This window comes from Anas platyrhynchos, chromosome 3 (assembly GCF_047663525.1).
Source record: "Anas platyrhynchos isolate ZD024472 breed Pekin duck chromosome 3, IASCAAS_PekinDuck_T2T, whole genome shotgun sequence".
Classification (NCBI taxonomy): Eukaryota; Metazoa; Chordata; class Aves; order Anseriformes; family Anatidae; genus Anas; species Anas platyrhynchos.
Window position 1 is genome coordinate 90,323,632 of NC_092589.1, and position 13,065 is coordinate 90,336,696.

Below are 13,065 nucleotides of genomic sequence, written 5' to 3' on the forward strand. Positions count from 1 at the left end.
GAGAAATTTCTTCTCAGAAAGTAGTCAGGCATTAGAACAGGTTGCCCAGGGAGGCAGCGGCGTCACCATCCCTGGGGGTGTTCAAGGAAAGGTTGGACATGGTGCTTAGGGATATGGTTTAGTGGGTGACTTTGGTGGGGGGGGGATGGTTGGACCAGGTGACCTTGGAGGTCTATTCCAACCTTAATGATTCTATGGTTCTGTGAGGCTTTCTCTGGTCAAGTGTGTCTCCAAAATTCTGGCAACAACAGATGCTTATGGAAAGTATAACAACAGGGCAAACACAGAGACTTCCCAGTGGGTTTCCCAGACTTCAGCATCTTGGAGTTCAAGAACTTTCAGAGAAGCAGTGTTGCCCATCTTTGACACCCTCCGTAGATTTTTATTTCATCAACTTTCTAATCAGTTTTTTCAAACAATTTAAATCCTATGGCAGAGTTCCAACTTTGATTTTGTTATAAGCAGAAGGATATAATATCTATCCTTTCTATCCTTTCAGAACTTGCTATCAGATCATCGGATATTCTAGTTCTCTCACTGGAAGAGTGTGTAATAAATAAATACAATCCCTATTAATCTTTTCTGTTCCACACATACTTTTATAGAGCATACTTTTATAGAATGCAACACATTTCCCCTCCACAGTGACGTTTTCAAACTGAAGTCCACATTGCCACATCTTAATTGGAAGATGCCCAATGCTCCTGATTACTCTTGACACCTCCTCTGAACCTTTTCCAATGCTATTATATCCACTTTGAGATGTACGAACCAGAACTGTATACAGCATTCAAGATACATCACAAGGCAGTTTTATTAACAATAGTGAATTTAAAATGCCTTTTCTTTGTTCTCCATTCTCTTCCCTAATCTTTACTAAATTAATTTTATTTATTTGGCTAGTACTTAACAGTGAGCGTATGTTTTCATTGACCTCTAATCTCAAGATCACTTTCATGAACAGTAATAGCTAATCCAGAGTCTAATATGAAATACGTAAGTTTTGGCTTGTTTTTCTTTCCATCACTTTACAGTTATTTTCAATTAATTTTGCATGCCACTTTATGATTCACTTCCTCAGCACTATAAGGTCCTTTGAACATCTTTGCACCCTGCTCTTCACTTTTTTACCATACATAACTTAGCGTAAGCAGCAAATGCCATTATTTTAACTCTTTTGTAATGTCATGTATCTAGCTCCTATTTTTAACAAAAACATAGTTTGAGAAAGAAATAGTAAGTAAAAGGGAAAGACAATTTCATAATTCTATATCCTGGTAATTACAGATTTTAAATCTCACAATTAAAGTGAAATTCTTGCTTGTTTCAGTGCTTCGAAATGTGGATAATTACTAAATAAACAAAACCATGCCATTACTAAAATGCTGCATACGTGTGAAAGGGGTTTGTCAACCATCAAGTGCAATACTGAAATTTTGAGCTTATCACAGCAACAGTTGCCTTAAAAAGGAATACTTGCTTATGGTGCTGAAAGGACAGAAACTTGAAGTGCATGATGAAAAAGAACCTAAATTGACAGTATTGATGGATGAAGACTTAAAACAGGAGGTTACAGATACCACAGGAAAAAAAAAATAAAAAAATCTGTGCAACGGTCTAATGCATGTATCTGGAAAACTTCATTCACTTATGTATTAAGTGGTTTCCAGCTAAAAGGTGGAACAAAAACAAAACAAAACAAAAGAATCACAAGAGGTGAAATGATTATAATCTCCAGCAGCATACTGTTTCCTCAGTGTTATGAGGGCTGTCCTCTATACTGAAGATATCAGGATTTTGGACTAGTGCATTTCCTCTAATACAGGTAACTAGCTCTGAACTCAACAAATCTGTACGACTGCCTTAAATTGGACAAAGTGAATGAGTAACATCCTGAAATGAAGTGAAACTTACCTTCTTGAATACACAGGTAGGTTGATAAACATTCTCAGCTATGGTTATTTGCTTAGATAACCATAAGCGTGTGCAGACAATACTATTGGTTGGAGTGTGCTACAGAAAGCTGGAAGTGTACATAACAGAAACGAGCTTTCTAACAACAGACACATTCTATCCTCACATTTGTGTGTGTAATTATAGATAAGCTGCTGTCAGAGTGAACATTTCCCTGTTACATACTTCCATACAAGAACATACCTTTTCACCAGGAAGACCAACAACACCATCCTGTCCTTTTGCACCCATCTCACCCTGAAAAACAAATTATTTAGTTAGAAGTTCTGAAAATGTCTAAGATTGTTAACTAGTACTCAGGTCATATGTGATTCAACAGAAAAGTATTTCCTACCCATGCAGACCTGTTTTTGTCTGCTTAGCAATGTAACAATTATAGAGGAGAATGCCATACATGCAACACTAAAATCTGCAGGGGGAAAAAAAAAAAAAAAAGTACTTTTAAAGCACTTACAAGGTCAATTAAGACCCTGATCTGAGAAATACTTGCAAATGTACGTTTCTATAAAAAACAGGTTTTCTGATTTCAAGGGAATTCATTGTGACATTAGAGTTAAGCCAAGCAGGTCCAAATTCACTGCGTTGAGTTCATTGAATTCTGAGGAAGTACATGTAATAATGACTTTTTCAGTCTGAAAGTCACATGCATGCAATATTTGTAAAATACACTGTTTAAAGTCAGTCCCTGTTTCCCTCCCCATCTCTCCCTCAAACCAAGCAAAACCCTAACTGTAAGCAATCTGTAAGAAAATCTTAGTTTTAAGAAACAAATCACTGACTGATCAGGAACGGTGTGGAAGCTCCCAGCAGCTACAAATCGGAGGTTGAGTCTTAAAATTGATTGAAATAAATATTTAGCACACAAACGTTGCTCAGTAATGTCAGGTATGTATTACAAAATTTAAAAGTCAAAGCCAGGTGTACGCTAAAGGATAAGGAGAGTAGTTAAACCATATTACAGTTTTTTATTCTAAAAAAATGTAAGTTTTGTCTACTTGTACCAAGGGGTGATACTTCTCTAGGGAACAAAAAATTCTATAGCCTTTTTTGCAGTAATTCACTACTTTATGAAGAGAAAGTCACTGATTTGAAAATAATTAACCATCAAGTTGGTTCTTTGAATGAAAGAAGTGCATGAAGAAGCACAAGAGCCACATTTACACAAATAATTGCTTCCTAAAATAGGATATAGACTTAAGTTTGGTGCCCAAATCCAAAACTGCAAACCTAAAAGCCCCTGCTGAGGAAGTGCCCACAACCTCTAAACTCACAAAGTATCGAATTTTTTAAGAAGCAGGGCCATGGGAACTTTTGATATTCAAAATATGCAGAAACTTCTTAGTATTAGGCAAAGTTCATTGACTTTGTCAATAAACCCTCTCTGTAGTAACAAATGCCAATTTCTCACGATCTTCCCAAACAGGATATATGTGCAGTGCTGCAGTGACTTCTTTTTCATCTGCAACATATCAGACAGGAGATTTTTAAGTCAACAGTCTAACAGAAAGGCTTTGCGTGGGTCACAGAAGACATGTCCTGTGCCCTCCCCAGCTTATGGGTATTCCCAGCCTGTGCAGCACACTGGTTGTCAGGGGATGTACAGTTGTTCCAAAGTTTACAGGAGGAACACTATGAAATGTACAAGTGATCTGCACCCCAGCAGCCTGGTCTCTTTTCAGAGAGCTAAGAGACCAGGCTCCTATCCAGATGACTGTTCCTGCATTTTACATGAGACAGTCACTGTGTAAAGTGCCCAACAATTTCTTATGTTACATCCTAAGTCTTCATCAGGTTTAAAGTGAATTTAATTGATGTAGTTACAGTAAAATGACCTCAGCTAGGCATCTTAGAAATGACCTCAGCTAGGCATCTTAGAAACCAGCACCAGCAGACAACCACTGCAGTAAAGCTTAAACACACACACAAAAAAAAAAAAAAAAAAAAAAAAAAAAAAAAAAAAAAAAACTTCACAGACAGAGTACTCTAAGTACATTCATCTTTTCGGTGTAAATGCAGTACTTCTCTTCCAAATGATGTCATTAACCTTTCTGAAGTTAAGAAAGGAACATCAAGATTGGCAAGAAGACCCTAAAGTACACAGCAAGAATATTTGCTATATCCCAGACCAGCCATTTATTAAACATTTAATCCACGGTAAAGGAAGGATTTAGAATATGTGTTTTCTTCACCATTCCCTTCAGGCTGCACTCAGCAGCTCCTGACTCAGCACAGCATCCTCTGAAGTGCTTAACTCTCCTTATGCTCTACCCAGGGAGCCCATGGATCAAATTCAGGGCTCTGCACTGCAGTCTAAGGAAGGTGCTGAGAATTCAATATTTTTGCCTTTAGCCTCAAGGGAAGCAAATAAATAAATAAATTCAAGTGCTACAGGTCAGATTTCCTTGTTACTTTCTTCTGAAGGCAGAATGATGTGTCCTTTGAAACAAGCTGTCATATCCTAATGCTATTGATGTTGCTTCTCACCTACCCATAAAACTCACCTATCTTCCCTGTCCTCCATTGTGAGCTCCTGAAATCTATTCACAGAAGCCATCATAACGCCTTCATTTATAACATGAGCCAAGCAAATCAACCAAAACAAGATGCACTCCGGTGCAGAGCACCAATCCATCTGATCTTACACCACTGATCAGAAGCAGCAATGTTCCAGAGAAGCCTATCAGCCATTTTTTATGTCCTATTTTTTAAAATATTGGAAGGATCTTTAATATAGGTATGCTAAGTTACTCCTGCCTCAAAAGTAGCACAAGATCTTGTGTGTGCAAATAGCATGACCCCACTACTAATATGAGAGAGCAAGAAGCTGAACTGGCCCCTAGTTAGCTTGGCTTATCATCCACGGAATGACAGCTTTATCTGTGCACACTCTGTTCCCTTATGCCACTCGCAAGTATTTTAATAGACCAGAACTGCTTTGTTACATCCAGTAGTGTATTTTTATATACCGTATAGGCTAAAATTACATGGCCTGGTACACGTCCGGAAGCCTTTAACTACATGACTTACTAACTAGTTAACCACTGTGTTTACATTTCTATTTCATTAAGTGCAGATGGACCCCCTGCCTTGTAGACAATCATTTGCCATTGCAAATTAGACCATTAAGTTATGCCTCTATCTTGTAACTGTGATTTCTATAACCACAGTCTGAAAGGCTCTAGTTTCTCAGACTTTTGTTCAATAAGCTTCAAGATCATATATTATATGTTGTATGACCTACAAAACAGTTCACACAGGCAGCAGGACAGAATAAAGAAAAAAAAATAAGGCAAATGCATTTTTAAGTCTTTTTGGCCTATCTTTTGCATAGTGGTATTTTCCTTTGCATCTGCAGATCAAAAAGTGCTTTAGAGAAGTGAACATGTATAATTTTCACTTTCTCACATAACAGATTCCAAAGGTATAAAATGCGAATTTAAAACAGGGTTCCGCACCACCAGACATACATCTATCCCTACATAAATCTCTTTTTATACCTCAACAAGAGCATACCAACTCCCAAAACACACTGCAACTGAGCCTTCTAAGTTTGTGTAAATAAATTATTAAGAAGGCAAATAAAAAAAATGCATTTGCTTACAACTACTAAAACCAACAGAAATATATGCTGGCAGCAGTGAAAGCTGACAGTACCATGAAGGCATTATTGGTTATGAGGTACACTCACTATAACATTCAGCGTTAGTACATTGAGCTTTATGTCTACTGTTAAGGTTTTCTCTTAAGGGTAGCAGTGAAAATACTTTTCAACATAACAAAAGATATTTATTAAATAAAGTATTTAAGCCATAACACATTTTCCAGACTGTAACATCTTGCAAACAACAGGATGGCTACTATATTCTTGACAGTGTTTATTTTGGTGAGCTCATAAGCAGACAGTGTGGAAATTCAGCAGGCTCAGGATAACAAACACCAAAATGTTTCTGTCAACTTTCCATAAAGCCAAGCCAAGCCCAATTCTTAAAAAGAGATTGGCATCACTGGAAAGAAGCATGTTTGGTGTCTACAATCAGCCATCTATTTGAAGTGGAACCAATTTTGCACATCTGAGACCACCTGCAGTATTACACTTGTGATTATTTTGTTACATTGATGATTCAGAGTTTCAAAAGCACTTGACCTTTATATTTTTGTGCCATTCAGCCATTATTTAATGCTTTTGTTATGAACTGTAAGTTCTATGCTAGTAGCAAACACAAAATACAGTATCTATATCAGACATATTACTGATGAGTTATGTATAGCAATAATCGCCTAAAACTAAATGTGGTAATAAAGAGAATGAGAAAGATAGTTATTTAAATTAACAGATCACAGTCCTTCTCATGTAAAATTGAAAAACTTAGTTTTAAAAAAATATTTTATTTAAACACATACATTTGCCATTTAAGAGACAAAATAATATGTTTACTTTGTGATATGGTGTGGAATTAACTAAACACATTAACATTTAATCTACAAAGGAATTTCTACAAATAATTTTGAGAGAAGTAAAATGTTCTCAGCAAGTTTCTGTACTAACCAGATCATGATTTTAATGTAAGATAAAAGCAAGTGCATTTAATAAATGGAAAGAGTGACATGAATATGACATAGAGCACACACTGCTAGAGTACTATGTTACAATACTGTTCGTCTACAATGAGGACATATTCATTCAGATAAAATAAAAAACCTAAGTCAGTTCAGTTCTCAGAATCTCAAAATGTTCCTTAAACAATTTTTTTTTTTTTTTTTTTTTTGACTTGGTTAGCTAAACTGGCTTTCTCAGTTTTCATTTCTGCATGGGTATGTGTGCCAGTAGCATCAGAAATGTCCAGGTAAGAAAATATGTATTATTATCAATAAAGAAATGCCAGCACTCTGATGAGAGTTGTTCCCAGTAGACAGTGTATTGCAGAGAGTGACTTCCAAAAGTGATAAAGTGGAAGGCAAAGCAAGGAACATAAAGAATGCATCAGTTACACCACACATGCCATCTGTATAATTAACATCAGAGATAGTCCGTCTCAGTAATTACATAAGCTAAGAAGTATTAAAACTTAGATGCACAGACAGATATATATTCTTATGGTTATAAAGTGGTCACAGGTATTTAGACCTGGAAAAGGACAACTCATTAGGAACTCCAGTTGATGAATACAATCAGTTCAGATTCAGAGAAGTTGCCAAGGGTGAGAGAGAAAACTCATCCCAAAAAGTATGTGGCCCTGCTTCAGCAGAGGCGTTGAACCAGATGACCTCCAAAGATCCCTTCTGACCTCAGCCGCTCTGTGAATGAGCCGGGGAACTTCTCTATGTGGCATTACTCTAGTGTTTTCCTGCCACTGGGGTAAAAGCAGCAAGCATATAACCCCGGCCATATCACTCATGTTATTCCTAGTAGGAGTCTCCTGCCTATGTGCTGACCTGGCAGTGAGGGGCTCGGCATGGTTACTGTTTGAGTGGTTAACCCCTGTATTGAGGGGCCCAGTGGCTGCTGCTGCTATGCTTCATCTTCAGTTCTGGGCATGACCCCACTGGGGAGGGGTGACAGCTCCCAACCCTCTGAGCATCTCCGAGTCCTGAGGATTCATTGCTACACTCTCTGTTCTTCTTGGGGAAGACTGTCTGGCATTCTGAGAGCTTACATGAATACTGGAATGGTGAATATGGTAAGATGCAAATATATGAGAGTTTTGTTGTTGTTGTTTTTAAGAACAGCATTACTAATGATGCTTTTCCGCATCAATTAGAGAATTTAGAGCATTATCCAGTTAAAATATTAAGGAGGACTAGCAATAAGTTCTTTTTCTGTTTATGTGTGGAGTGTTTTCCTCTGTCCCATTATACGATTTGAGTCTACCAAGTACTCTGACAATTCCTGACTTACAAAAATCCCTTCATTACCACTGACAGCCAGCCATATTTTGCCCAAGAAATTTTTCTTTTTCATGCATTCCAGTCTCTAGGTCCCTATCTGAGTCTATCAATAAGCCTTGCAGTGAAAATCAGACCAGAAAGGAACTATTCTCAAGGCGGTGTAATACAATAGATATGCCTTAGATGGAATCAGATAAACCTGGGTTATAAGAGGAATGACAGAGAAGGAAAAAAGGAAGACTAATAAGGAAAACAGGCAGAAAAAGCAGTCAGACACCTCATTTGTTCTCCATAAGTTCTTTTTTCAAATCACTCTATCACAAATATTTTCTCAGTGCAACAATATTGCATCAATCTATTTCTACCAAGCCTAAAATAGCATTTTAAACATCTTTTTCTTTAATTAAAATATAAATTAATGAACCACACTTGAATAGCAATAAACTTCTTCATGGTGTGCATCAATAGGCACTTTAACGTTTGAAAGCGCTGTGCCTCTGTTTTTTTGCTCCCTACTGTGCTTGCAGCATTAACCAACAACCTATTAACACAGCTCATAATGGGTTATTATAATAAATTTAAATTTTTAATTCTCTTTGGATTTCTATTTAAAAACTTTTGTAGCTACAAAGCTTACTTAACATACAATTAATTTTGTAGCCTCCTCAGTAGAGGAAATTTGTATATTCAGTATATATATAATTATTTCAATTACTGCCATCTATATTCTGCCTTTCTGAAGATTTTCTACATGTTGAGGGCAAAACTGGACCTTGACATCATGATCAAAAGACTTCTACCAGCAATAAATATGTTTTTAAGAGTCTGAGTAGCAACATATCATGCTAAAGTAGTATAATTTGCTTCCAAAACAGAAAACATGGTTCATTTCTCACTCAGCTCAGTAGCAGCAGAAACCTAACTCTACAGAAGATACATCAAAATGTATTAAATCACAGGAGAGCTCCATCTGACTTTTGAGCACTTAAAACTTGTGAAATGCACTGTGGTGAGAATTAACCTACCATGAGAGTAACACAGAATATTATTCAAGGATAACCTAAATTGTACAACTGACTGCTGCTGTCTCTCAGTTTTCATCTGATGGGAAGAAGCTATCGGGTAGTCTGAAATGTGTGTTTCAAGTGCTTAGACAAATAAACAGAAAACAAAGTTGGTTCTGGTGACTTTCTAAGTCTAAATTATTCAAACAAGAGGTTGTCCCCTGCTGCGGATAGCTGGGGAATCTGGATCTCCAGGCAAATAATACCCTTCAGTGCAACATTGCTGATTGCAAGACTGCACAAAAAACAAAAAGAAGGACTCGTGCCCTTGAGGCAAGTTTGCTGGTTTGTTTTTGTTTGTTTGTTTGTTTTTCCACATAGTAAGTGGTGTGGTATCAAACTGAAGTCTGGTCTTCCAGCAAGAAAGACTGACTTAAAACAGAACAGCTCCTCTACCCCTGAAGCACCTTCTCAAAGCTAAGGGAGGTACTTCTGTTCCTGAGTGAAGAACTGTCCTCTTAATGAATGTCTTAATGAAGCCATAATGGAAGGTGAGACGTACAAGTAGAAAGGTCTTTCAAACAAATAGAATAATTTTTGATCAGTGCTGTTCCTCTGTGTAGGTATTGAAGCTTGCTAGAAATACATCAATATTTACATAAATGCCTATTCTAGTGAAAACATGGCACATTAATCATTTGGGCCCACAACACACTTTGGTCTTTGGCGCTGATCCCTTCAGAGGTACTACGATGAGTTCTGCTAAGTATGCAGGAATGGCGTGAGAAAAGGCTAATAATTAAATACAAAATGCCTAAAAAGGGCTTATCAGCTGTCATGCTTTGAACTGGTGATACTGTAGGTATTCCTGAACAGGCAAAACAGAGTCTGATCTGAAGAAGCAACTAGGGTAGACTGAATAAAAGGGCAATTTTGAGGAGCTCAAATATAACCTAACACCAATTGGAACATGCAAAGACTTTCTTACCAATCCCATCACAACACAAAGGCATGTAAATTCAGCCATATATTTAATTAGTTTGGGTGGGAAACTGGAATGAAACAATGTAAATAATAGAATAAGCAATGTTGGGCTGAACAAAAGATGACATCAATGGATACATAAATTTTATAGGAAAAAAGTTAGAAATTACCAGTAACTTGTTTTTACTTGGATGCTGCCATGACAAGGACATTTAAATGTCCTGGATACTGGATATTAATACCTGGATGCTATTAATTTGATTTAGAAGCAAAATAAACAGTAGGAGGAAAAGCTGAGCACAAGCAAAGTGGGAAACAAAGGCTGAAGAACCACCAGAAAACTTACAGAAACCTTTTGTTTTGTGACTGAAAACCTGGCCAACAGTCCTCAGTAGGCTATCTATTTCATGTGAAACATATTACAAAACATTTAACCACAGTCTGTTACTCTCCTGTCCATCACGTGGCAATAAATCATATATTTGGAGCATCTGGGGTATTGCTTGTCCATCTCTAATTATTGATGCAATAAGGTCATCATTGATAGCAAGTAGTACAGAAAACCTGCACAAATGCAGAAGCAAATGAGAAAGTGGTGCAAAGCCTCAGAGAATGTGGTATTCAGGTTCATTAAGGTAGGTACTATTAATTTGATCTCAGAAGCCAACAGTGAGACCATCCCATTAATCACATGAGTAATGTGACTTGAGACACTGGAAATATCCCTTACTGTTGAATTAGTGTTTTGACAGAATACAGCGTGAAAGGTTTCACTGCAGAAATCACAGAAAAGGGAGAAACTGAACCATGCATTTCCAACTTTCAAGTCATTAAGAGAGCTGACACCACACAACAAGAAGCAAGACTTATATCATCAAGGGAGCGAGCAGATATTTTGGTTCATCTGCAAGTGTTTGCACTGTGATTTCTCCAGTGGACCTGCAGAATACTGTTACCTCTGTGGGAGTTACTGGCTGATGGAACAGCCCTAGAATAGTAATTTATTTTTTTATTTCTCCTTCACACTGCCAAACCTGCACCCCAGCAACAACCTTCTCAGTCTTAAAGCTAGGAAGTAGCAAGTACTGCTGAATTATAAGGAAAGTTCAAATTACACAGCTTTCTAGCTGTTTGCTGTACTACCTCTGACTTTAATCAACTGACTCTTTCAGTAACAAATGTCAATTTACTATCAGTAGGATCAGTTGCTGGATGCACATAATCCTGCTCAGGCTCTGAAGATTCAATCAAGTAGAGTGGCTGGTGATAACCTGATCAAATTTGGATTTACAAGTAGTAGTCCGCTGCAAAAAATATCTATTTTATATAAAGCTAGAAAGTTTTATTTTTCATTAATTTCAAGCTTAACAGTTCTTAGTTCTATATCAGAGAAGATGCCCACTAAAATGAAAATTTTGTACTTTGTAATTTACAACCATGACACACATAGTCTTGTGCAATTTGCTATCAGTGATGCATTGAAGTTGAAAGGATTCATTGACTGTTGGTTGGTTTTCAAATCAATGCAATAGGAGTTTGGTAACAGAGAGTAGCTCTAACAAAGATAATTGTGCTTTATACTCAGGTCTAAGATCAGTAAAAGTTGGTGATTGAGATTGGAGGTTACCAGGAATATTTCTATGTTCAGCCAGGCTACTGAAACTAACATATTTGAACTTTCTCCTCCACTAGGACATAGTATCAAAATTGACACATATGCTGGATGAGAGGAGTTGGGAAAGGCAGACACTATCTAGGAATTTATACTCAATTTCAACTGACTGTGGATAAGCCCTTTCAGAACTGAACCAATTTCAGACGGGTACTGCTGTCCTAGGAACAGCGCTAGATGTCTTCACAAGCTGTTTCAGATCACATACTAATCAGTGTGCTGTAAGGGAGGATGGTGGGTTAGGACATCTGCATACAAACTGCTGGACTAGGACTTTCCAGGTGTCTTCATCTCACCCAGAACCCAAAATTCCTAACCACTGTATTTCTTGCAGTCCTACAGTAGGTTATTCAAATTGGCACCTCTATGAATACAATAAAAACACTTCCCAGACATGTCCTGATGACCTTCATTACTAGGAAAGCCCTAAGCTAAATAGCACAGGAATGTCACAGTAAGCACTACAGAACAACAGTATGGAATACGCCCATGGAAAGGCACACCAACTGGGCTGTCCCAGAGGTTTGCCAATGCCAGGTCCCTTTCTCTTCACAATTAAGAAAGTTTCAGGAAAGCGTGATGTCAAAGACCACAAGTACTGAGGTCGTATCAGTGAATTCTTACTCTGCTACCGACCACTGAAAATATTAATCCACCACATGGGATTCTGGCCATCAACAGCAAACACATACACTGTAGTGAAAAATCCTTGTTATAGATGACATACATGACTTCTCTGTGTTTGGATAATGAGAAGAGACAATATACTGTCAGTGTTGGATGTGTGCTTGTTTCACAGGCAAGTAAACTGTGTTCCATGGAATTCGTGAGTAGGAGTGGACCCCAGAGTGAGTCAGCTCTAGGCTGTGGCAGAAAGGCCACACTTAGAACCAGGGACTAACTGATAAAGGATTTAACCTGTATATAAAAAGATCCCTTTATGGAATAACAATATCTGTAAAGTTTCCATCTGCTAAAGAAGAAAAAGCCACAGATGAAGATTTCAAAGAGAGAATGCAATTACTATTTACCTTTTCACCTTTACTTCCTTTCTGGCCTGGCAAACCAGCTACTCCCGGTAATCCTGCTTCTCCCTGATTTTAAAAGAAAGAAAAAAGAAATTAACAAGGAAGCAGCTCCAGAATACAAATTTGGTTTGAATTCCTTGTCTTAATCACAAAAGCCTAACAAAACAAATGAGTCAGAATAAATGTAGTGCCATGTCCAGAAGGGTTGAAAAAACACAGTATGTAGAAAATAATTCATTCTGAATTAAAAACATTTACTTTAAATATAATGTCTTAGTAGTAATTCTCATTTTTACTATTGATGCAGTTGTGTTTTTTTTTTTTTGTGTGTGTGTGCTGAAACCACAAAAACTTCTAGTCCTCTGTAACTCTAATTTTAAAATGAAATTTTAAAATGTACTGTTTCTTCACTGCAAAATACAATGTACAACGTTCTAAGATAATAATACATTTTTGATGACTACAAAAGAAAATTAAGATTATTTTTGTTAATACCTATCAGGATTAAACAGGATGA

The 13,065-nt window shown here is 37.2% G+C and overlaps 1 protein-coding gene across 12 annotated transcripts in view; it reads right to left on the reverse strand.

Annotated features, from left to right (window-relative positions):
* The window catches only part of COL19A1 (collagen type XIX alpha 1 chain), a 202,617-nt gene that overhangs the window by 151,128 nt on the left and 38,424 nt on the right, over nucleotides 1–13,065 (reverse strand). For all 12 annotated transcript variants that reach the window (XM_072036305.1, XM_027455038.3, XM_027455037.3 and 9 more), the window contains 2 exons: nucleotides 12,552–12,614; nucleotides 2,158–2,211 (listed from right to left, as the gene is read on the reverse strand). In XM_072036305.1, the coding sequence (XP_071892406.1) occupies nucleotides 2,158–2,211; nucleotides 12,552–12,614 (117 nt within the window). The remainder of the gene's footprint in view (nucleotides 1–2,157; nucleotides 2,212–12,551; nucleotides 12,615–13,065) is intronic.